Source organism: Scyliorhinus canicula, chromosome 6 (genome assembly GCF_902713615.1).
Source record: "Scyliorhinus canicula chromosome 6, sScyCan1.1, whole genome shotgun sequence".
NCBI lineage: Eukaryota > Metazoa > Chordata > Chondrichthyes > Carcharhiniformes > Scyliorhinidae > Scyliorhinus > Scyliorhinus canicula.
The window spans coordinates 18,970,092-18,995,692 of NC_052151.1; the positions used below are offsets into that span (position 1 = coordinate 18,970,092).

The following is a 25,601-nucleotide window of genomic DNA, read 5'->3' on the forward strand; positions in this document are numbered from 1 at the left end:
GGACGGTTCCGGCCTCCATCACCCTTTCAGGCAATGAGCTCCAGATTACCAACACCCTTTGGGTGAAAAGATTTGTCCCCAAATCTCCTACCCCTTATCTTAATTCTATACCCCCTGGTTATTGAGACCTCATCTGAGGGGAAAAGTTACTCCTATCTGCCCTGTCTATGCCCCTCATAATTTTGTACACCTCAATCAGGTCCCCCCTCGGCCTTCTCTGCTCTAAGGAAACAACTCCAGCCTATCCAGTCTCTCTTCACAGCGAAAACGCTACAGCCCAGGCAACATCCTGGTGAATCTCCTCTGCACCCTTTCTAGTGCAATGACCTCCTCTCTATAGTGTGGCGATCAGAACTGTGCACAGTACTCTAGCTGAAGCCTAACCAGCTCCATCATAACCTCCTTTGGCAAATAGGGTTAAGGAAAATCCCAAGGCTTTTTACACATACATAAAAAGCAAGAGGGTAGCCAGGGAAAGGGTTGGCCCACAGAAGGACAGGCGAGGGAATCTATGTGTGGAGCCAGAGGAAATGGGCGAGGTATTAAATTAATACTTTGCATCAGTATTCACCAAAGAGAAGGAATTGGTGGATGTTGAGTCTGATGTCCCGGAGGACTGGAGAATAGCCAATGTTGTTCCTTTGTTTAAGAAGGGTAGCAAGGATAATCCAGGGAACTACAGGCAGGTGAGCCTTACGTCAGTGGTAGAGAAATTACTGGAAAGAATTCTTTGAGACAGGATCTACTCCCATTTAGAAGCAAGTGGACGTATTAGCGAGTGGCAGCACGGTTTTGTGAAGGGGAGGATGTGTCTCACTAACTTTATAGAGTTTTTCGAGGCTGTCACAAAGACGATTGATGGATGTTGTCTACATGGACTTCAGTAAGGCCCTTGACAAGGTCCCTCATGGCAGACTGGTACAAAAGGTGAAGTCACACGGGATCAGGGGTGAGCTTCCAAGATGGATACAGAACTGGCTAGGTCATAGAAGGCAGAGAGTAGCAATGGAAGGGTGCTTTTCTGATTGGAGGACTGTGACTATTGGTGTTCCGCAGGGATCAGTGCTGGGAACTTTGCTGTTCGTAGTATATATAAATGATTTGGAGGAAAATGTAACTGGTCTGATTAGTAAGTTTGCAGACGACACAAAGGTTGCTGGAATTGCGGATAGCGATGAGGACTGTCAGAGGATACAGCAGGATTTAGATCGTTTGGAGACTTGGGCGGAGAGATGGCAGATGGAGTTTAATCCGGACAAATGTGAGGTAATGCATTTTGGAAGGTCTAATGCAGGTAGGGAATATACAGTGAATGGTAGAACCCTCAAGCATATTGACAGTCAGAGAGATCTAGGTGTACAGATCCACAGGTCACTGGAAGGGACAACACAGGTGGAGAAGGTAGTCAAGAAGGCATACGGACAGCACAGGTGGAGAAGGTAGTCAAGAAGGCATAAGGCATGCTTGCCTTCATTGGCCGGGGCATTGAGTATAAAAAATGGCAAGTCATGTTGCAGCTGTATAGAACCTTAGTTAGGCCACACTTGGAGTGTAGTGTTCAATTCTGGTCGCCACACTACCAGAAGGATGTGGAGGCTTTAGAGAGGGTGCAGAAGAGATTTACCAGGATGTTGCCTGGTATGGAGGGCATTAGCTATGAGGAGAGTTGAATAAACTTGGTTTGTTCTCACTGGAACGATGGAGGTTGAGGGGTGACCTGATAGAGGTCTACAAAATTATGAGGGGCATAGACAGAGTGGATAGTCGGAGACTTTTCCCCAGGGTAGAGGGGTCAATTACTAGGGGGCATAGGTTCGGGTTAGGGTTAAGTTTAGAGGGGCAAGGTTTAGAGGAGATGTACGAGGCAAGTATTTTTACACAGAGGGGAGTGGGTGCCTGGAATTCGCTGCCGGAGGAGATGTTGGAAGTAGGGACGATAGTGACGTTTAAGGGGCAGCTTGACAAATACATGAATAGGATGGGAATAGAGGGACACGGACCCCGGAAGTGCAAAAGATTTTAGTTTCGACGGGCAGCATGGTCAGTGCAGGCTTGGAGGGCCAAAGGGCCTGTTCCTGTGCTGAACTTTTCTTTGTTCTTTTCTCTTACATTCTATGCCTTGGCTAATAAAGGCAAGTATCCCATATGCCACCTTAACCACTTTATCTTCCAGTCCTCCTGCATTCGAGGATCTTTGGACATGCACCTCATGGTCCCTCTGGTCTTCTACTTCCTCGCGTCCTACCGTTCCTTCTGTATTCCTCTGCCTTGTTAATCTTGAAGTCACCCCATCTGAAATGAAGTTCTTGCAGCAAGCCATCACAGATGGAAGAATGCTGGCTGACCAGTCAAAAAAAGTTGACAAAATTGAATGTTAAAAATTTGAGCATGGAGTGAGGGGAAGGAAGGACGAAGTCGGCAGATGCATAGGAGCAGCCCAATCGGGAAGTACCCCTCCAAACCAAACACCATCCTGACTTGCAACTAAATCGCCGTTCCCTCACTGTTGCTGGTTCAAAATCCTGGGACTCTCACCCTAACAGCACTTTGGGTGTACCTACAGCCAGGTGGGCTGCAGAATTCTCAGAAGGCGGCCCGCCACCATCGTCTCCAAGGCCAATTATAGACGCGCAGTGCCCAAACACCATGGAACGAAGAATAAAGAACGGAAAATGGTGTAAGTACGGGATAGGTTTGTTTGCATTAGTCCCAAGTGTGTGCTGCACAGTTTCAGCTTTGATTTGTGTAGGCATCAAGCATCCCAGACCTCTTGGAGAGTAATCCAACTCTTCGAGCAAACCACACACTCCTATTGAGGGAAGATGGGTTCATGCCAAGGAAGACGCACATAACCAAAGTGATGCAGCCAAGATCCATTACTTTGACTTCATACTGGATCTTCACAATCCCTACCATATTTTGTTGAATAATAATCTTTATTTCGCAACTAGGTTGACATTAACACTGCAATTAAGTTACTATGAAAAGCCCCTAATTACCACATTCCGGCGCCTATTCGGGTACACACAGGAAGAATTCAGAATGTCCAATTCACCTAACAGCACGTCTTTCAGGACTTGTGGGAGGAAACCGGAGCACCCGGAGGAAACCCACGCAGACAAGGGGAGAACATGCAGACTCCGCACAGACAGTGCCCCAAGCTGGGAATCGAACCTGGGACCCTGGCGCTGTGAAGCAACAATGCTACCCACTGTGCTACCATGCTGCCCTCCAGGATCCAGAATCTGGATGGCATTAAATGACTATTCAGATAGGCACAAGCAGCTTGCCTTTACGCTGTCCTGTAAATTCTGTGTTGAGGGTGTATAACAATACTGTATCCGTATGAAAACAAGTGAATGTTATTTATTGGGATGGGAATGGGAGGTTTTGTAAATATTTAATTCCTCCAGCATGTTTTATATTTCGGAGTTTTCGTCGCTGCACGGTTGCCAATTTTTCTGTTTCAATTTGCAAACATGTTTGCACTTTTTCTTTCTTCATGTAAAGACGTGACAAGAGAAATGAGAGAGTGAGTTCACCTTTTAAACTGAAACTCTGATGTAGGGGTCTTTTCCTTCAGGATCTACCAGCACGTTTTCTGTTTCGATTCTTTGTTTGAGAATCTGGCAGTAAGGAAGTGGGGATGGGGAGGGGAGTGGTGCAGAGATGATGGAAAGCTTTTAAAACCCGTGACCTCTGTGCCTATTCTGCTAATACAGGAATGTCTGAAACCCCTGTCCCCAACTCACCTAGACCAGAAAAGACCTTGCTGAGCGTGTTCTCTTGCTGAATAAACATGCAGAATTGATCCAAAAACGGGTGAAACATGCCCTCTAGAGGAAGCTCTTATGACAACAAAGGAAAAGGGGCTTCCAAGTCTTCTTGGTACATTTGTGGCTAACTCGAAACCTTAACTATTAAAGGGAAAAAGGAATAAGGTTTGCATAGTACCTTTTAATTTCTCTGGGTATCTCAAAAGTACTTCACAAGCAGTGAAGTTTTTTGAATATGTAGCCAGTATTGTAATATTTGGAACTACAGCAAGCAATTTGCACACAACTTTGAATCAGAGAATGTTCTGCGCAGAAGGAGGCCATTTGGCCCTTCGAGTCTGCACTGGCCCTTAGAAAGAGCACCCTACTTAAGCCCACACCTCCACCCTATCCCCGTAACCCCACCTAACTTTTTTGGACACTAGGGACAATTTAGCATGGCCAATCCACCACATCTTTGGACTGTGGGAGGAAACCGAAGCACCCGGAGGATCCCGCGCAGACACGGGGAGAAAGTGATGTTAGTTGAGGTATAAACATTGTCGACGACGTTGGGGAGAATTCCCCTGCTCTTCCTCAAAATAGTGTTGTGGGATCTAGTCGAACATCTCATTGGGAAGATGGTATCTCTGATGGTGCAGCACTCCCTCAGTACTGCACTGGAATGTTGTCCTGGACTTTGTGCTAATTCACATCATGGGGCTCCCTTGGGATGGGCAACAAATGCTGGCCTAGTCAGTGTTGTGATCACCTCCAGGTGAGGTTCCCTAAAAGTTATTGATCTGGGCGAGACTCCTCGATTCGTCATCGTCTGTCTGGGATACCCCCCAAATTATTACAAACCGAGGTGAGAAGGAATGACTGGCTTGATGCCTTTATTCAATCCACTCTCTGCTCATAGGAACCAGCTTTAATCCAACAAGATTTCCTTCCCTTGTTTAACTCTTCCAGACAGAGTTTAAAAAGGAGCCAATTTTACCAGCTTCCTTGAGTTAAGATAGAGTAATATTTTCAAACTACCAAAAAGATAAGGAGAAATGGTAAAATTCTATATTCATACAGATTAGAAGTAAGAATTGAGTCCAATAGTAGTAAATATTAATAAGACGTTATATGGAACAGTCCTTGAGTAGATGAAGAAGTGTTGCGGCCATTACAAATTGATTCCAGTACAGGTGACTGGCGAATAGTTGATTCTCCGATTCGGGTGTCCTGTGGTTTGGTCGAGATACTTCAGTTCTTTTTTCCAGCTACAATCCCTTTTCTGGCTGGTTGACTTCCACAGTCAGAGAGAGAGAGTTTTTAGAGATTCCTGCAAAAGATGGTTATTTTCTTTTTTCAGGGGCACTGCTTCTGGTACTGTGTCGCACACCCTCAGTTTGGGAAACATCCAGCTGCTTTTCCTCACAGCACACACACTAAGCCACACCAGCAGGACAGACGCAGGCAGGGAAGCAAGCATGTCTTTTTAACCCCTTCTTTGTGTATTTCAACTGGACTTAGAATCCACTAGTCAGTCTCGGCAGGCAGTTACACCGAGCGTCTTTTAGATGATGGCCCTTGCCTTTACCGGAGCTGGTAATGAGTCTTTGGATGCTTTTAGAAGTACTTTGTCTGGGAACACAGGGTGGGGTTCCATTGCTCCTCAGAGAAGCACCCTGCAGCCAGTCCTGTCCGTGGCTACCTATACATTCTCCGCCATCATGGGGTTTGTGTCCATTTACAAATATCAAACTCGGGTCTTTATATTTCTGTGTGTAATATATTTCTGTGTGTAATACCATGATTTTTTTTCCCCCTCCGTCATAACACCAGCGAGGTCCACATCCAGTGAAATAATTTTTTTAAACTTGAAATTGTTGAATTCTCTGTCCCAGAGGAAGAAGTCTTACAGCACCAGGTTAAAGTCCAACAGGCTTGTTTCAAATCGCTAGCTTTCGGAGCACAGCTCCTTCCTCAGATGACATGCCTCCTGGGATATAAAGACTACTTGAGCCGTGAAATGTTAAATAAAAATGCTTCTACAATGGCTACTTTGAGGGAACTATTCAATACAGCATTTTCTACGGGAGCCCTGTCTTAATTCATTTTCCGCCTCATGCCAGAACACTCTGTGTTGATGTCATGTTTTTGTAAAGTGCACAGTTTTCAGCAAAACCCTTGTTTCTTCGATCTGTTAAGTTGTCCGTCAGTGACCCAACACCTGAGAGTCAAGTGTGCCCAGCGCACGTCTGACCCCAAACTCCTTCTTACCTCAGATGTCAATTTGCTTCGTGCTATCATCCTTTCTGAAAGTAGCTGACTTGAATCCTCCGGTCGAGCGTCAGCGCTGGACATTCCTGATGCACCTGCTCAATGGGTAGCACTCGGATCTCTGCAGAGTCGAAAGATCCAGAGACTTGAGCTCAAAAATCTCAGGCTGACATTCCAGTGCAGCACAGAGGGAGGGCAGCACTGCCGGAGATGCTGACGTGTCAAACTGAGGCACTATCTGCCTTATCAGGTAATGTAAAAGATCCCACAGCAGCAGCTCGATGAAGAGTTTGACTGTACTCCTCTGGTGTCGAGTCCAACCAGCATCACTAAAACCAGTTGCCTGGTCATTTATTTATTTGTTTGTCATACTTTTACTGTGCACGTGTTAGCTGAAGTATTTCCTACATTATAGCTTCAGAAGACGTGATTGGTTGTATGGGATGTCCTATGGCCATGCAAGATGGTACTGAAGTATATAAGTCTATCTTCCTTTCTCCGTCTGTCTGGCTTGTTATCATCACATGATGCCTCGACACCCTTCACTTCCATTTTGTAACTACAAATTAATTTATGTTCTACACACGCCAAATCCTTCATCCTCTACATCTTATAATTGCTGTGTGTGTGTGATGCTCCAAAGTGTGAAGTTTTCAGAGTCTTTAGTTTGTCATTGACATGTACATGCATGGTTTAGTGTAACACAAAAGATAACTGCTGTAACATTACCAGTGATTTTGACAGGGGAAGAGCTAAGATTCAAATCATGATCACTCAGCCTGTGATTTAAAGTTAGCTTAGGAACCAATTGTCACTGAAGCGGAAATGATTGTGTTTCAAAAAAGGGAGACGCTGGCAGGGGTTTTTTGTATATGTTGTTGGCTGGGTTTTACAGCTCTGTTTTGAGATTGTGTGTGTGTGTGGGAACTTTACTAGTGTATGAACATATAACTGTTACAGTCTATAAAAGACAGCTGCTGCTATAGTTACCAGAGTGTCACTAATTGCTCTTTTTTTTAGGCTTTTTGCCAGACCACAGACCTGCCCTACCAGAAGGTCATGTTCCAAAAAAACAGAAGCCCCACTTAAACAGGTAAGTGTTTTTACTTGAGATGCGAAGGAAAAGGATTGTTTGGGTTAAAAGAAGCACAAAAGACAACACTGTCAAGACCCGTGGGATTCTTTCATTGAGCAATTATTTGGTGATGTGGAAGGAATCTCCTTATCCTCTGACAGTCCTCATCGCTATCCGCAATTCCACCAACCTTTGTGTTGTCTCCCACACTCCACCTCTTCAAGGCACCCACGTGCCCTATCCCTGACGCGGACAACCTGTCACCCAGGCACCTTCGCACTGCCAGCCTGGTACCTTGGCTGTCATCTGGGCACTCTAGCAGTGCCACTCTGGCACCGTGTGACAGTGCCAAGGCACCAGGCTGGCAGCACCAAGGTGCCCAGGTGCCAGCGGGAGTGCCAGGGTAACGCTCTGCCCAGAACCCGACCTCCCAGTGGTCTCTAATGATCTAGGAGACCACCCCAGGTGCCCTTACGCCTGGTGAACATTTGTGGAAACCAGTGGCTAAACTGCCCTCTGGTGAGGTCTTCCAGGCGAGGCCGTTAGTTCCCCAGTGGCTCACTTAAATATGTTCATCTGGATTCCCCGGCAAGGACGTGATCCAGATTGCGACATCTCGTGTTTCCGTCTTGCGCAATCTCGTTAAATCCCGCGATGCGTTTCAAGCGTCGCGAATCTCACTAGATTCAACAGCCTCATTGTGTCACCAAGTCGGACACGACAAGGCCATTTAATCAAACCCTTTGTCTCCAGTTTAGTGTAACTCGTGGGAGATTGAAGGTATTGGACGGTTAATGCAGCAATAGTGTATGTGACCTATTCCCAATCCGTGTGCTGGCTTCTGCAGGCAACTTTCCACCATTTTATTGTTGAATTCTTCGATCGAATGACAAAATCTATTTTGTCCTCCGGGAGGAAAGCGCGGCAGGAGCAGGTGTCCCCAGGTGCTTTGGGTGGCTGCCCTAGTCAAATGGCAATGAACACTTCCGGAGGATGCCAGCTCTCGGGGATATAAATGTGTATTGTTTCCGCCACCCTATCCCCTCCCACACAGTTTCAGTTGCTGAAGGATAACATGCAATGTACATGCCTTCAGGCCTGACAGATATATTTCATAACATGCTTTTTGTAATCTGCTGGAGGTAGCACTTGGGTGGTTTGTAGTTTTCCAGTTGGAGCATTGTTGCTTGTATTGTCCACACGCCAATGGAATATCCTTACCCAGCAGGCACCTCCTGGCTGGCCTCATGTTGTGTCTATACGATCAAAATGCCAGTGGCAGGGGGCAGTGTTTTTATTTTGTCCTGGACGGCATCATCTTTTTTTCAGCTCTGTGCTTTGGGTACTGATTTGTATTTCTCGGTAAGCGCCTTGCATTTTCACTCGCTTTACCAGACTTTGTGTCAGCTCTGGCTTCTTGTATCTTAGAAGTTCGATTGAAGCTGAGGTTGCATGAGACTGATGTGTTATTTTCTGCCAAGGTCAAGTCTTGGACTGATTTTTCATGAGGTGTATATTAAACCCTTCCGTGGCGTTTTGCGTGTGTAACTCTGAAACGGGCCAGCAAGGCAGCACAAAAACAGTCGACGGAGTTATCATCCATTCAGATCTGTCTTTGCCTATGGCCCTCCCCTTGTAGGGAAGCATGGCGGGGGGGGGGGGGGGGGGGAGTAATTGTTATAAATGTAATTTATTTTCACTTAACTTGATGATAAAATAAGAAGCATAAGGAGGCCATTTGGCTCCATGTTTCCCTGTTAGTCTACTGTCAGAATTATGATTCATTTCCTTGTAACCTTGAATATATTTTCTTCTTGTTTTCCGAATTCCCTCAAGTGATTGGCACCATGTCAATAGCCATCCACAGTAAAGTACTCCATACCAACCATTGTGTGTGTGCGGGCGAGGGGGGTGCGCAGGGTTAGGGAGTAATTCCTTCAAACTTTTGTGTGGGTGATGGGGAAAAAAAATCTATAGGCAATGCTAATGGAGGCTTACTGCCTGCTGGAACAGAAATAACACTTCAGTGTTTCAGGTGGAGGCCCAGAGTCCCATTCATTCTCTGCACTGTTTCAGAGGCTGCTGAACTTGTTGCCAGTTATTATCTCCCCATCAGATTTCTGATATCCTTGAAGTTTTCTCCTTCATCACCACTCATGACAAGATAGCTTGAAGTGGCTCTGGAGTATCCGTAAACTTTTAAAAATCATTTGCGGGATGTGGGTGGTTGTCACAGGCAAGACTGCCCATCCTTATAATAATAATCTTTATTTTAAAAAAAATAAATTTTAGAGTCCCCAATTCATTTTTTCCAATTAAGGGGCAATTTAGCGTGGCCAATCCACCTACCCTGCACATCTTTGGGTTGTGGGGGTGGAACCCACGCAGACACAGGGAGAATGTGCAAACTCCACACGGACAGTGAGCCAGAGCCGGGATCGAACCTGGGACCTCGGCGCCGTGAGACAGCAGGGCTAACCCGCTGAGCCACCGTGCTGCCCTGTAATAATAATCTTTATTATTCTCACAAGTAGTCTTACAACTGCAATGAAGTTCCTGTGAAAATCCCCGAGTCACCACATTCCGGCGCCTGTTCGCGTATACGGAGGGAGAATTCTGAATGTCCAATTCACATAACAATCGCGTCTTTCGGGACTTGTGGGAGGAAAGCAGAGCGCCCGGAGGAAACCCACGCAGACACGTTAAGAACATGCAGGCTCCACACAGACAGTGGCCCAAGTGGGAATCGAACCTGGGACCCTGGCACTGTGAAGCAACAGTGCTAGCTACCGTGCCGCCCTCAGTTGCCCTTGAGGGGTGGTAAGGAGCACTTCCTTGAGCTGTTGAGTGTGGTTCTCATTATGCTTCGTAGTAGTGGCTTGCAACGCCATTTTAGAATACAGTTAACAGTCAGTCACATCACTGTGGGTCTGGAGTTATACATAGGCCTGACCAGGTAAGGGTGGTGAATCCTTTTCCCTGAAGAACATTAGTGAACTAGATGGGTTTGTTTGACAGTTGAAGATAATTTTGTGGTTACCATCACAACGTTTAAGAAGTATTTAGACGAGCACTAGAAACACCACAGCGACAAGGCTATGGGCCAAGTGCTGGAATATGGGATTAGAATAGATAGGTGCTTGATGGCCGGCTCGGACATCATGGGCCAAAGGGCCTCTTGCTTTGCTGTAAATCTCTATGACTGATTACTGATGCAAGCTTTTATTCCAGATTTATTTAATTCACTGAATTTTACATTTCCCCAGTTGCCGTAGCTGGATATTGAACTCCTGGCCAGAACCTTACCAGCCCTGTGGAGGTGGTGGGGTTGGGGGAGCATGGAAATTTGGAACACAGAAAGTAGAGTGGGCTTCCTGCTGTGTTCGTGCCCCCAGGCGAATTTCCCAGGAACAGGCTGGGAGTTGAACCGGCCACTTGCCTGCAGGAGGCTCTCTGGCAATCAAGCGAGTTAAGGCAGCAACTAACAGCCGCTTCCATCGAGGGAGGCAAATTTGCAGACACTGCACAGGCCACCCATTCGATGAGAAGCCCAGCAGTGCACTGGGGGCAGCTTCACACGACTGGTCCGAGCTGCGGAACAGTTGTAATTCTCAATGCTTGTATATCCCAAATCAAAGGGCATGCCTTTGTCGCCAGCTCAGGGAGTCTGGTGTCTCCACAACTACTACAGCTGATATGATGGTAGCTGCTCTTCCCTCACTGAAGGCTTCTCCAATGCACTGTTCCTGCTCATGACTCCTCGGCAGCGGCCACAATGTTATTGGCTATCTTCCAAGACCGTGTGGAATGGTCCTCCTGACTCCGGACCCGGACCGCCATTTCTAATTAGACAGGGTTCCTGGAGGGGCAGCCTATTAATTGGCCGTCAACTGTAAGATTGTGCCTGGGTGGATAAGGGTCAGGTCCTGGAAATAATATGGATACCAAAAGATTCCAGCCCAAGCTTCTGTATCACGAGACGACACCTTGATAATTTTAAGAACATAATCACTTTCTTTTATAGTTCCGTTGGAATGTTTAAAACCTTTTTGGCACTGGCTTACAAAGTATTAAACCAGCATTTATATAAAGATGAATATCTTTATATCTATTAACCGGACTTAATAAGACCATACAATACAGGAGCAGAATTAGACCATTCGGCCCATCTGCTCTGCCATTCAATCATGGCTGATGTGTTTCTCACCCCCATTTCCCTGCCTTCTCTCCGTAACCCTTATTTAATCAAGAACCTATCTATCTCTGTCTTAAACGCACTCAGTGACTTGTCCTCCACAGTTTTCTGTGGCAAAGAGTTCCACAGATTCACCACCGTCTGGCTGAAGAAATTCCTCCTCATCTCTGTTTTAAAGGATCTCTGCACAGCAGCATGTTTTAATATTTTATCGTTTAAATAATAATCCCTTTTGCTGTTATTCCTACCAAAATGAATAACCTCACATTTGTCAACATTGTATTCCATGTGCCAGACCCTAGCTCATTCACTTAACCTATCCAAATCCCTCTGCAGTTTTAGCTTGAATCTTGAGTAGGCCATCTGGCCCCTCGAGCCTGCTCCCCCATTCAATGAGATCATGGCTGATCTTTTGTGGACTCAGCTCCACTTTCCGGCCTGAACACCATAACCCTTAATCCCTTTATTCTTCAAGAAACTGTCTATCTTTATCTTAAAAATATTTAATGAAGGAGCCTCAACTGCTTCACTGGGCAAGGAATTCCATAGATCCACAACCCTTTGGGTGAAGAAGTTCCTCCTAAACTCAGTCCTAAATCTACTTCCCCTTATTTTGAGGCTATGGCCCCTGTTCTGCTTTCACCCGCCAGCGGAAACAACCTGCCTGCACTTATCCTATCTATTCCCTTCATAATTTTTATATGTTTCTGTAAGATCCCCCCTCATCCTTCTAAATTCCAACGAGTACAGTCCCGGTCTACTCAACCTCTCCTCGTAATCCAACTCCTTCAGCTCTGGGATTAACCTAGTGAATCTCCTCTGCACACCCTCCAGCTCCAGTACTTCCTTTCTCAGGTAAGGAGACCAAAACTGAACACAATACTCCAGGTGTGGCCGCACTAACACCTTATCCAATTGCAGCATAACCTCCCTAGTCTTAAACTCCATCCCTCTAGCAATGAAGGACAAAACTCCATTTTCCTTCTTTAATCACCTGTAAACTAACTTTTTGCGACTCATCCACTAGCACACCCAGGTCTCTGCACAGCCGCATGTTTTAATATTTTATCGTTTAAATAATAATCCCTTTTGCTGTTATTCCTACCAAAATGAAAACCTCACATTTGTCAACATTGTATTCCATGTGCCAGACCCTAGCCCATTCACTTAACCTATCCAAATCCCTCTGCAGACTTCCGATATCCTCTGCACTTTTTGCTTTACCACTCATCTTAGTGTCGTCTGCAAACTTGGACTCATTGCACTCTGTCGCCAACTCCAAATCATCTATGTAAATCGTGAACAATTGTGGTCCCAACACTGAACCCTGAGGGACACCACTAGTTACTGATTGCCAACCAGAGAAACACCCATTATTCCCCACTCTTTGCTTTCTATTAATTAACCAATCCTCTATCCATGCTACTACTTTATCCTTAATGCCATGCATCTTTATCTTATGCAGCAGTCTTTTGTGTGGCACCTTATCAAAGGCTTTCTGGAAATCCAGATATACCACATCCATTGGCTCCCCGTTATCTACCGCTCTGGTAATGTCCTCAAAAAGTTCCACTAAATTATTTAGGCACAACTTGCCCTTTATGAACCCATGCTGCGTCTGCCCAATGGGACAATTTTGATCCAGATGCCTCGCTATTTCTTCCTTGATGATAGATTCCAACATCTTCCCTACTACCAAAGTTAATCTGACTGGCCTATAATTACCCACTTTCTGCCTACCTCCTTTTATAAACAGTGGTGTCACGTTTGCTAATTTCCAATCCGCCGGGTCCACCCCAGAGTCTAGTGAATTTCTGTAAATTATCACTAATGCATTTGCAATTTCCCTAGCCATCTCTTTTAGCACTCTGGGTTGCATTCCATCAGGGCCAGGAGACTTGTCTACTTTTAGCCCCATTAGCTTGCCCGTCACTACCTCCTTAGTGATAACAATCATCTCAAGGTTCTCGCCTGTCATAGCCTCATTTCTATCAATCACTGGCATGTTATTTGTGTCTTCCACTGAGAAGACCGATCCAAAAAACCTGTTCAGTTCCTCAGCCATTTCCTCATCTCCCATTATTAAATCTCCCTTCTCATCCTCTAAAGGACCAATATTTACCTCAGCCACTCTTTTTTTGTTTTATATATTTGTAGAAACTTTTATTATCTGTTTTTATATTCTGAGCAAGTTTACTCTCATAATCTATCTTACTCTTCTTTATAGCTTTTTTAGTAGCTTTCTGTTGCCTCCTAAAGATTTCCCAGTCCTCTAGTCTCCCACTAATCTTTGCCACTTTGTATGCGTTTTCCTTCAATTTGATACTCTCCCTTATTTCCTTAGATATCCATGGTCGATTTTTCCTCTTTCTACCGTCCTTCCTTTTTGTTGGTATAAACCTTTGCTGAGCACTATGAAAAATCGCTTGGAAGGTTCTCCACTGCTCAACTGTTTCACCACAAAGTCTTTACTCCTAGTCTACCTTAGCTAGCTCTTCTCTGACCCCATTGTAATCTCCTTTGTTTAAGCACAAAACACTGGTGTTTAATTTTACCTTCTCACCCTCCATCTGTATTTTAAATTCCACCATATTGCGATCACTCCTTCTGAGAGGATCCTTAACTATGAGATCATTAATCAATCCTGTTTCATTACACAGGACCAGATCTAGGACCGCTTATTCCCTTAGGTTCCATTACATACTGTTCCAGGAAAGTATCGCGGATACATTCTATAAACTCCTCCTCAAGGCTGCCTTGACCGACCTGGTTAAACCAATCGACATGTTGATTAAAATCCCCCTTGATAACTACTGTACCATTTCTACATGCATCCGTTTTTTCTTCGTTTATTGCCTGCCCCACCATAATGTTACTATTTGGTGGCCTATAGATTACTCCTTTCAGTGACTTTTGCGCCTTACTATTCCTGATTTCCACCCAAATGGATTCAACCTTATCCCCCAGAGCACCAATGTCATCCCTTACTATTGCCCGGATGTCATCCTTAAATAACAGAGTTACACCACCCCCCTGACCATCCACTCTGTCCTTCCATATAGTTTGATACCCTTGGATATTTAATACCCAGTCGTGACCATCCTTTAACCATGTTTCAGTAATGGCCACTAAATCATCGTCATTCACGATACCCCATAGTCATTCGGAGCGCTGCTCCTTCATCTGGTGAATTGGAGGCAGGTTCACAATCCACAGCATATATAAGAGAGACAATTGCAAGATAATCACATTCCAATCTGTAATTATATTCTGTGATTGTGAACCTGCCTCCAGTTCACCTGATGAAGGAGCTACGCTCCGAAAGCTTGTGATTTAAAATAAACCTGTTGGACTTTAACCTGGTGTTGTGAGACTTATAGAAGTGTCTCCAGCTACAGCTACTGGAAATCCATGCATCGGAGCTGGAGTCACTCTGGAGCATCAATGAGGCTGAGGTTTTTGTGGATGGTATGAGCACGAGAGGTAGTCACACCCCACACTTAAGTCTGCATAAACGGAAGGAAATGGGTGACTGCCAGGCAGACTGCAGGAGTCCCCTGGGGCCATATCCCTCAAACAGATACGCTGCTTTGGATACTGTTGGGGTAGTGACTTCTCTGGGGAATGTAGTGAAAGTCAGATTCGTAACGCCACGGGTGGCTCAACTGTGCAGACAGGGGGGAAGAGGAGTAGGGCGATAGTGATGAAGGATTCAACTGCAAGGGGAACTGATATCGTTTCTGTGGCCACAAAATTGATTCCAAGATGGTATGTTGCTTCCCTGGTGCTCGGGTCCAGGATGTCACAGAGTGGCTGCAGAACATTTTGGAGGGGAAGCGTGAAGAGCCAGTGGTTGTAATGCACACTGGTATCAATTACATCGGTAAATAAAGGGCTGAGCTCCTGAAAGCTGAATACAGGGAGGTGGGTGATTAATAAGAAGCGGGGCCTCCAAAGATTGCTCCCGGTGCTATGTGCCAGTGAGAGCAGAAATAGATAGGTAGGATGAATGCATGGCTAGAGAGGTGGTGTAGGAGGTTTCAGATTCGTGAGGCACCACGAGAGAATCTGGGGAAGGTGGGACCTGTTGGAACACCTCAACAAGAGCGGGATTAAGATCCTTGCAGGGGTGTTTACTTGTGGTGGTGGTGGGGGGGGGGGGGGGGGGGGGGACTTTAAACTAGCACGGCAGGGAGATAGGTACCCGAGTAGGGAGTTGGAGGAGATGGAAACTGGGTGAGAAACAAAAGGCAGAAAAACTGCAAGCAAAAAAGGCAGAAACAACCAGTGGCTCTATTGTCCTTAGAGATTGACTTCGAGTAAAGGAAAAGAGGTAGAAAACAACATTAAGAGTTCTGTATCTTGAGGATGGCATGGTTGACAGATGCCGAGGTGATAGTGCACCATGATCCAAGACACAGAATGCCTATTCTTGACTTTAGATAGGTCCTATTTGGAAGTAATGTGATTGGAATATTGTGAGAGAGATGGTTATGCAACTTGAGGGTAAAGCCACAATTAAGGATTTTGGAGAGTAAAGGGGGATTTGAAATGGAGCAATCGTTTGCAAAGACACAAGAATGAAGTGTGGGTTTTTTTCAGGAGGCAAGGCGGTAATAGTGCCTAAGGATGGAGAAGCCTTTACAACATAACAAGTCATGGACCCATAAGACCATAAGACATGGGAGCAGAATTAGGCCACTCGGCCCAGCGGGTTTGCTTCGCCATTCAATCATGACTGATACTTTTCGCATCCCTATTCTCTTGCCTTTTCCCCATAACCTCTGATCTCCTTATTAATCAAGAACCTATCTATCTCTGTTTTAAAGACACTCCGTGACCCCCAAAGGTGAGGTTGTACAGTCAGCAATTTAGTGGGAATGGAATCAAGGGGAGAGAGGATGTAGGTCTACTGGATGAGACGAGTTCAGAAATGGCATGTGGGGTGATAGGAGCGAAAGTGGACCACGGCACAAGGCCAGGGCTAGGGTATTTCCCTATTCTGACTTTTCTGGCATTAAAGTTAACTTCAACACCAATTGCACACCCGCCACGTTTTGGAACCAGCAATTTAATTTGAAAATTTGCGTGTTTCCACCGGCGAAGTAGCTGCTGTAGGATTAGTCCTTGAAATCAATGCGAAATCAAAGAGTGCTGATGGGCTTGTCCACGAGATTTACAATATGATCAGTCCTAGACGATTGGAAGGAAAAGATCGGAACAACTGTATTCTTTGGTGACAGACTCGCCAAGTGTCCGATTAAGGGTTAAAGCTTGAAACATTGCCTTGCATTCAGCTGCTTTGCCACCACAAGATCAATCTGTGTTAAAATAAGATCTGTATTTCTTTTTGATAACTATCACATTCTTTGCCTTAACTTGCAACGTTGCCTTCAGCCATAGTTCTGAACTTAATCAGATCTGCTTATGAGTAAATGGGTGCTCTCCTGTGTGTATGTGTTATGTATGTGCATTTTTCAGTTTGTTTATTGTCTCCAAGAGAAGTTAACTGAGATTTGCCGGTAGCATCCACAGTGTGCAGTTTAATATTGAAGTCATTGCACAAATGCACGCAGTCTTAAGTTATATGTTTGCTTCAAATGAGCCACAGAGATGCCAGAAGGGAGAGATTTTTAAACGTTAAACAGCGATAGTGAGATGTTGGAAAGGAAATGTTCCCTCCCTGGGGGAGCAATCCCAAGCACCATTAAACCTAGTGTGTAGGCTTTTCCTCATTTGAATTTATCTATTTGCAGAAATCCCACAGGATGATTTTTGTGAGCATTATTTAGACTGTGGAGAAGAGAATGTGTTCAAAGCAAGTCACTTTCAGTGCAAATGGTTGAAAACAGTCAGCAGCTTGGCCAAACAGTTATTAATTGCATGTTGTTCAAATGGATCTGCAACAAAAATTCAGAGTGTGAAGCTCCTAACTTCAGTCTATGCCACTGCTGTCAAAACTTTACACTGGGTGGGGTGGGGAGGTGTTGGTGTTGGTGAGGTGAGTTTGACGAAAGGGCCAAGAGGTCCCCTTATCTTGCTGAAGGTACACAAGGAAAGCCCCGCCACTCAGTAGCATTTCTTTCCCTCGAGAAGAAGAAAATGAATGATGAGCCTCTGTTTAGGATTGATTAGTTGTGTCGTGCGCTGTTCTCCTTCTGTTATTAGCATAAATATGCATTTATTTGTTCCATCAAGTAACTTACAGCTTGGTTAATGTGGCAAAAAACTTTTGCTTCTGAGGCAGAAGATTATGGGTTCACGTTCCACTCTAGGGTCCTGAGCACAGACAGTGTCCCAACCATGAGGAATCAGTCCTTTGATTACAGTGTTAAACAATGCCCATTCTGCCACTCTCTCCTTCAAGTAGATGTTACAGACCCCATGAGGCTACTATTTGTTAAATAATCTTTATTGTTACAAGTAGTCTTACATTAACACCGCAGTGAAGTTACTGTGAAAAGCCCCTAGTCGCCACACTTCGGCACCTGTTCGGGTCACAGAGGGAGAATTCAGAATGTCCAAATTACCTAACAGCACGTCTTTCAGGAACTGTGGGAGGAAACCGGAGCACCCGGAGGAAACCCACGCAGACACGGGGAGGATGTGCAGACTCCGCCCAGACAGTGACCCAAGCCGGGAATCGAACCTGGGACCCTGGCTCTGTGAAGCAACAGTGCTAACCACTGTCCGACTGTACCGCCTAAAAGACAAGATGAGGGTTCTGCTTTTGTGTCTTGGTCAACAATCTTCACCCAACTCCGCCACAAACTTAATTATTAATCTAATTGTTATTTAAGGGATCCTGCTGTGTGGAGAATAGCTACAACATTAGTTCACTGAATTCCACCCCAGTGTAGTTCATTGTGAAGAGTTTTGGGGGACATGATATAAATACAGGTTGGTTTTTTTTGCTCTGTAACTGCTGAAGTTTGTAAACACCAAAGCTCACGATGGGTATTTTGAGCTTTTCTCTCTCATTTGCCTAAGCTCCCACTGTACCATGCTCTCGCATTACGGTGTTAAAATCATGGTTTACTCCGCAAGCTCCCTCGTCTATAAATCGTTCTTTTCCAGGATCTCACAAACTATGGAATTCCTCAGCTCCTTCCTGCAGTTTGCATCCTTTCCAATAGCTTCCCAGGCCAGCACGGTAGCACAGTGGTTAGCACTGTTGCTTCACAGCTCCAGGGTCCCAGGTTCGATTCCCGGCTTGGGTCACTGTCTGGGCGGAGTCTGCACATCCTCCCCGTGTCTGCGTGGGTTTCCTCCGGGTGCTCCGGTTTCCTCCCACAAGTCCCGAAAGATGTGCTGTTAGGTAATTTGGACATTCTGAATTCTCCCTCTCTGTACCTGAACAGGCTCCGGGGCTTTTCACAGTAACTTCATTGCAGTGTTAATGTCAGCCTACTTGTGACATGTATAAAGATTATTATTATTATTAGCAGGCATCCTGCACCATGAGCCTTTGCTTAGTTTTCTTGAGTTGAAAAGAACAAAACAACCTTTCAGAAATGTCAGTTCTTTTCAAAGGGGACCGATTTCCTGTTTACTGTTTAAAAGCTAAATTATGCGTTTGTGAAAATGGCCAGCCATGTAATCTCTTATGTCCCTTGGTATCAGCTTAACACTGGTCTTTCTTCTTATTAAACTTTTAAGTTGTTCACATCTCCCTCTGCAAAGCCTGAAGGGTGAATCCTCTATGCCCTACTCAGTAATACTTATTTTCTCTGCCAATGACGATTGATATTAACAGCGTTACTTTTTTTTCCTCGCCCTTGCTTTTCTTTTGAAGTGAAATTATAGTTTCTTGCTGTTGTTGTCCTGCTGGACCACATGTCACTATTTTGTGGACAGAAAACAACTTGTGGATGCAGTCAGCTGCCTGCCGATGCTTACATAACCACAATGCTCTTTGTCTCGACGGTATTTGTCTTTGGGGATAAAAAAAATCAGCAGACTTCAAGCTAAACTGGGGCAGAAACTGGAGATTATTTTATTGCTTCAGATGATTTCAGCAGATTTGTAGGTTTGGAGGGAATTTTTAATGGAGAATACAGCTGCCTTCCCCCCACATCCCTCCCCCTCTACCCCATGGGTATGATCCACCGTCGGCCGACGCTGAAGTTGTGAACGCGATTGGGTGGAGAATAGCCTCCGCCGCCAAAATCGCGGAAAGTGCCAATTTGACGCCAAATCGGGATCCTCCGGCACCCCGAAAATGCCGTAAATGCGTTGCTCGCCACGCGCCGTTGACACACCGTTGGCATATCATTAGCGGGCCTGACCCTCTATTCTCCGGGGCCTCTTGTGATTCGTTGCCTCCGATGTGCGAATTCCCTATGGCTGGGTTGATTTGTGGTCACTGTCGGCCGGGAGCCGTCTTGCTGGCTGGGGGCTTCTGCGAGGGCTTGGGGGACTGGTGGGGGGAGGCCAGGGGATGGCCAGAAAGGCAGTATTTGGCAGGTCGTGTCCGCGCGTGGCCGGTACCATGTTCTACTGCGCGACCCTTGCAGGATGTCGCGTGCACATGCACGGCCACGGATTGCAGGATTGGTGAGGGTTTGGCACCAGATATTTTCCCATCTGGCGTTGGAACTTAGCCACCAAATCGGTGAATCCAGCCCCATGCCTATGGGAAGAGATTCCATTACTAAAGGGTGGCATGGGTTTGAAAAGATGAGAAAATTCAGCCGAGGATAAGGCCATTCAGCCCATCAAGCACAGATGGCCAATCTGCGATTCTAGTGTGACTATTCAGTTTCCCACTCCAGGCCTTCACATGTTTTTTAAACCACAATGGAGCATTCATTTGCTTTTATTGATGTATGTTTGTACAATGCATTTCCTGTGAGATATGGTGAGGCGCACCATATGGTGGTGGCAGCCATTTTACGTACAGCAAGGTACCACAGACGACAATGAGACGAATAAGCAGTTACTAGTTTTAATGGTTTTGTTTGAGGGAGACATGTTGTCAGAAAACCAAGAGGAATTCTCCCTGCTCTTACAATGAGGTAATTAGAGCCTGGGCTTCAGACCGCACTTCAAATCTGCACCTCCTGCAATGCTGCATTTTCGCGGTAATGCCCTGGAATTTCAGCCTTGTGATATAGTGCAGGTGCCGTAGTGCTTCTTGAACCCACTCTCTTCTGACTCGGGCCAGAACGCCACTAATTTTTCAACCTTGACTTGTAAGGATAGGACCGAGCTGAGAGCCTCTCTCCCAGAGAGGCTAAATCAGCAGCTGCCTCAACCCCTGGAGTCTATGGTGTTTATCTCAGTGGGTGACTTAAGTAAAAAAGGTGAAAACTAATGGGGAGCAAAGAGAGGAGAAAAGGCTATCGGAAAGGCAAAATATGTATTTTTAATGTCACGCTTTGGTGCCAGTCTACAGGCCTGGTAATACTGCAATGTGAGTTTTCAACTCTTTGATGTATTTTTATCTTTGCACAGTGGTTCCCTTTCTGTGGTGCAGCTGAATGAGGAAACATGCTCCCAAAGTTTATTCCTGTGGCCCAATCTACCTGTTTCCATATTTAACTCTGCAATCGATTTTCACCCAGTTATCTGGTTCACTGCTGCTGTGTCAAGAAAAATGAAAGACTTCTGAGGAACAGTCTTGTCATGTCTTGTGATATATGGTTTGCGTCAGCTCAGTGGTTCCAAGGTGCTTGTTGACATAGAGAGTTGCTTTCAGCTGCAGGCTCTGACCATGTCCAATTAATAGAAATATTAGTGTGTATTAGGTCCAGCTTGTACAAAGTGCTGCCTTCATGTTAAATGACATTGTTGTGTGCATATATCATTCCTTTGCTAACTTAAGTGTTTTTAATCTTATCGCAATATCTCAGACCTTGGCTGTCTGTGTAATGACTTTCCATGTCTAGATTTTCTTGGCATTGGAAAGCTCCTGTTGCAGAGGACGAAACAACATTGGTGACTTGGGGCAAAATTCAATGTTGAAGTGAGAATCTTTGCACTATCCAATGCAACTTTTATTTTCTCCAAAAGGTTTTTTCCCCCCTGTTCCCATTCCCCCAGTGATACCATTCAGGTGAGGGATGCTGGCCCTGGGGATTACAAAACCTCTTCATTGAATTGTTGGTGATAGGGTGTCTGCTTTACGTTCTTACACAAAGCCAGGGCCAACTTCAGTAAAACTGTTGCCTCGATTGCTTTATGAAAATCCTTATTATAGATGACGCTCCCTCGTAAAATTTTCTGCCCTGGAAGACAACGGCACCATAAAATCATCATTCTAAATAGAAGATTCTATGGCATGGACTGCCTGCTGTGACAGTGGAGTCGGACACTTTAGGAACTTTCAAGTGGTTATTGGATAGGCACATGGAGCACACCAGAATGACAGGGAGTGGGATAGCTTGATCTTGGTTTCGGACAAAGCTCGGCACAACATCGAGGGCCGAAGGGCCTGTTCTGTGCTGTACTGTTCTATGTATCCATCCAGTGATGAGAGTCAATTATTACCAGGTCAGATGGGTTCGATGTATGCATATTGTAGATAAAAGCAAAGTAAAGCTCCCTCTGTTTGGCCCAGCAACATGCACTAAACCTAAACTTGTAAAGGTGCCATCTGAGGTACCAGTGTATTACCTTCTGTACCTGAATCCCAACCAGCATTGTGATGTCTCTAAAGGAAGGGAATTTGCTTCTGTATTGACCGTTTGTGCTGTGGGGTGCCCCCCCCCCCCCCCCCCACACCGGTGGAGGCTGGCTGGGAGCTGCCCTATCTCACTTGGCCAACATTCTTGGAGTTTTCCAGCTACCCGGAAGGCGATAGAGGTTTGTAACTTGCTCGTGTATAAGGGAACATCCATCTGGCGGAGGTCCGTGTAGGAATCTCCTTGAGAAATTTGAGAGGAACATGAACGGCTACTAATTAATTACCCGGATTTCAATCATCTAAAATCACCAAGATCTTCCGGAACCCGATGCCTGCTTACTGTAGTCTGGACAAGGTTTTCCGGTTGTCAGTGTTTGTACATAAACCCCATGACTTTCAGCTGCTGTTGCATTGTAGGTTGGTCCATATTCGCTTGGATTTATTGCCATTACTCCCAGTGGCGATCCGTCAGTTCCACAGATTACAGTACTTGCCCTCCCGACTACAAATATCAAGTTAACAGGCTTGTCATTTCACACTCTTAAGCTTTCAAACTGCTGAAAGCTAAAATCGCTTCTGCTGTTTTCTATTTTGCTGATAATGGCTTCTTGTATTTAATAACCTTTTTTTAAAAAAAACAGCAGCAGCCCCTCTTTCCCTCAGCCCAATTTCTGTCCAGATTTGTGCTGCTCTTCAGTTTGTTCCACCTGGTTTGACTTTCTGAATGTTGAAGTACTTCACTTTGTATTTTACCCGTCCTTCCTGGGAGTCTTCCGTGTTACTGTCCTGCTCTGCAGGTGTTGAATCCTTGTTGGGATGTAGGCCCTCACATATACATTGTTCATTTGTGAACCTTGACTATGAATGTCAGCGATTAAGGACCAACTTATCCAAAGGCCACATCTGGTGCTTCCAGCTGGACTCTGCAGAGCCTCGGCGGTTTTCTCTCACCAATGCTTTTGACATTGAGACCAATTAAAGTGCCATACTACCATCCGAACTAAAGCCAGCAGAAAATGTAGACCAGACCTGGGATTTTTCGGTTCTCTCTGATACTCACCGGATAAACTCGCTCATCCAGACATAGGAACAGCTTCTTCCCCATAGCTCCAAGACTCCTCAACGACTCCCCCTCGGACTGATCTGTTCCCTGTAAGAACACTATTCATGACGCCCTATGCTGCTCTTGCTCTTGTGTTTGCTTTGTTTGGCCCCTTGTTCCGCACTGTAACCAATCATTATTTGTTGATGTACCCTTTGTCAATGTTGATTATTCCTGTGTCTACTATGTACGTGCTGTGTACGTTCCTCGGCCACAGAAAAATACTTTTCACTGTACTTCGGTACATGTGACAATAAATCAAATCAATGAATCAATCGATCATTGAGGAAGCTCCTGAGCCCTCCTTTATCTTTTTCAATGACTCTCCAATTATTTTCCCATGGCTCTTACAAAGGCACTGACTAAAATGTTATCCAGCTGAATGGGTCTGCCCTCGCCTTGTTCCATTTTTGTCTGTCCACTTTCGGCCAGAGGATCTCCTGAAACGGATTGTCTTCTAGTTCTCACAACAAAGTGCCGTCTCTGGAATTTACCCAAAGATCTGACCTCGCCCCTGTTTCTCATCTATGCTGATTCTCAGTGACACTGTCCAGACCCCCAACATCATGTGCCACATGTGCACTGACGACACGCAGCAGAACCTCACCATTAACCCCCCCCCCGCCCCCACTGTCTCTGGTTTGGCCCAGTGTTGGGTGAGCAGAAATGTTGTCCAGATAAATATTGGAAAGGAAATGAAATTAAAATTGCTTATTGTCACAAGTAGGCTCCAAATGAAGTTACTGTGAAAAGCCCCTAGTCGCCACATTCCGGGGCCTGTTTGGGGAGGCTGGTACGGGAATTGAACCCACGCTGCTGGCCTGCCTTGGTCTGCTTTCAAAGCCAGCTCTTTAGCCCTGTGCTAAACCTACCCCAATCAAATCCATTGGCATCAACCCGCCAAAATCTTGATTCTTGGCTTCTTATCCCATTCCCTTGGGCTACCTGAGGTTGAACGAGAATGATCACCGCCTCCGTGTTTTATTTGACCCTTCCTAGAAGAAAAGCCATACTATGGAGAAACGATGAAGAAAACAGATGCCGTATACCTAAAGTCCAGCTAGATGAGGAAACTGGAGAAATGAAGAGAAGTTTCCAAGAAGTTTTGAGTTAACGGGACAGAGGAAACTGGAAGTGGCAGAGAAATTACTGTAGAGAATTCTTCGAGACAGGATCTACTCCCATTTGGAAGCAAATGGACGTATTAGTGAGAGGCAGCACGGTTTTGTGAACAGGAGGTCGTGTCTCACTAACTTTTTTTTAATAAATATTTTTTATTGGGTTTTTGAACAAGGTATATTTACCGTTATGTACACAGGATAAGTAACATATATAATACACATATATAGAAGAGAAGGGCACACCCAAACATACCAAAGAAAAGAAGATAGTACATAGTAAAAGAAAATACAATAAAAAATAAAATAGAATAACTGGTAGGGTATTGTGCACCAGCTCAACAGCAGCAACTCTGTACACCTGGCAAAATGATTTACAACACATAACTGGGCGACTGTTTGCGGGGGGGGGATTGGGGAGGCAAATATACATTCGGGTGACGGAGAGATAATTACAGTGGGCGATACTCGGCCGTGTTTCGTGTTGTTGTCGCTCGCTTCTCCCGGACAGATCTTGGTGCCGTCTCGCGCTCGCCTCCGCTTCTGCCGTTCCTCCCGCCTTCCGTCTTTATTCTCCTCGTTCCCTGCTCCTGGAGATGCCAGGCTCATTTTTGTATCCCGTGCCTTCCTTCCGGCTCTCATTTCCCTGACTTCCCCCACCTCCCTGGTTCTCCTCTCTTGTTCCCTATCTCTGCCCTCTCCACACCCCCACCCCACCCCGTGGTTCACCTTTCTTTCCTCAGGTTTAGCTGTCTCCCCCCCCCCCCCCCCGCCCCCCCACCCTCCTGGTCTGTCTCTCCCTTTCATGCTTTGGCTACTTTCCCCTGATTCTTGGCTACTTTCCCCTGATTCTTGGCTACTTTCCCCTGATTCTTGGCCACCCGGCTATTCTTCCTCTTGTTCGTTGGCCACAAACAGTTCCCGGAACAGTCGCGTGAATGGCTCCCACGTTCTGTGGAAGCCGTCGTCTGACCCTCGGATGGCAAATTTGATTTTCTCCATTTGGAGAGATTCCGAGAGGTCGGACAGCCAGTCTGCAGCTCTGGGTGGTGCTGCTGACCGCCAGCCGAACAGGATTCTATGGCGGGTGATCAGGGAGGCAAAGGCAAGGGCGTCTGCCCTCCTCCCCAGGAATAGATCTGGCTGGTCTGAAACCCCGAAGACCGCCACTATCGGGCATGGCTCCACCCTCACCCCCACCACATTCGACATCGCCTCGAAGAAGGCTGTCCAGTACTCCACAAGTCTGGGGCAAGACCAGAACATGTGGGCATGGTTGGCTGGGCCTACTTGGCACCGTTCACATCTATCCTCCAACTCCGGGAAGAACCTACTCATACGGGTTCTTGTTAAGTGGGCTCTATGTACCACTTTTAGCTGCGTCAGGCTGAGCCTTGCGCACGTGGAGGTGGAGTTGACCTTATGCAGTGCTTCGCTCCAGAGTCCCCACCCTAT

The 25,601-nt window shown here is 45.8% G+C and overlaps 1 protein-coding gene across 2 annotated transcripts in view; it reads left to right on the forward strand.

Annotated features, from left to right (window-relative positions):
* The window catches only part of mrps18a (mitochondrial ribosomal protein S18A), an 82,319-nt gene that overhangs the window by 28,982 nt on the left and 27,736 nt on the right, over positions 1–25,601 (forward strand). For both annotated transcript variants that reach the window (XM_038799019.1, XM_038799020.1), the window contains exon 5: positions 7,050–7,122. In XM_038799019.1, the coding sequence (XP_038654947.1) occupies positions 7,050–7,122 (73 nt within the window). The remainder of the gene's footprint in view (positions 1–7,049; positions 7,123–25,601) is intronic.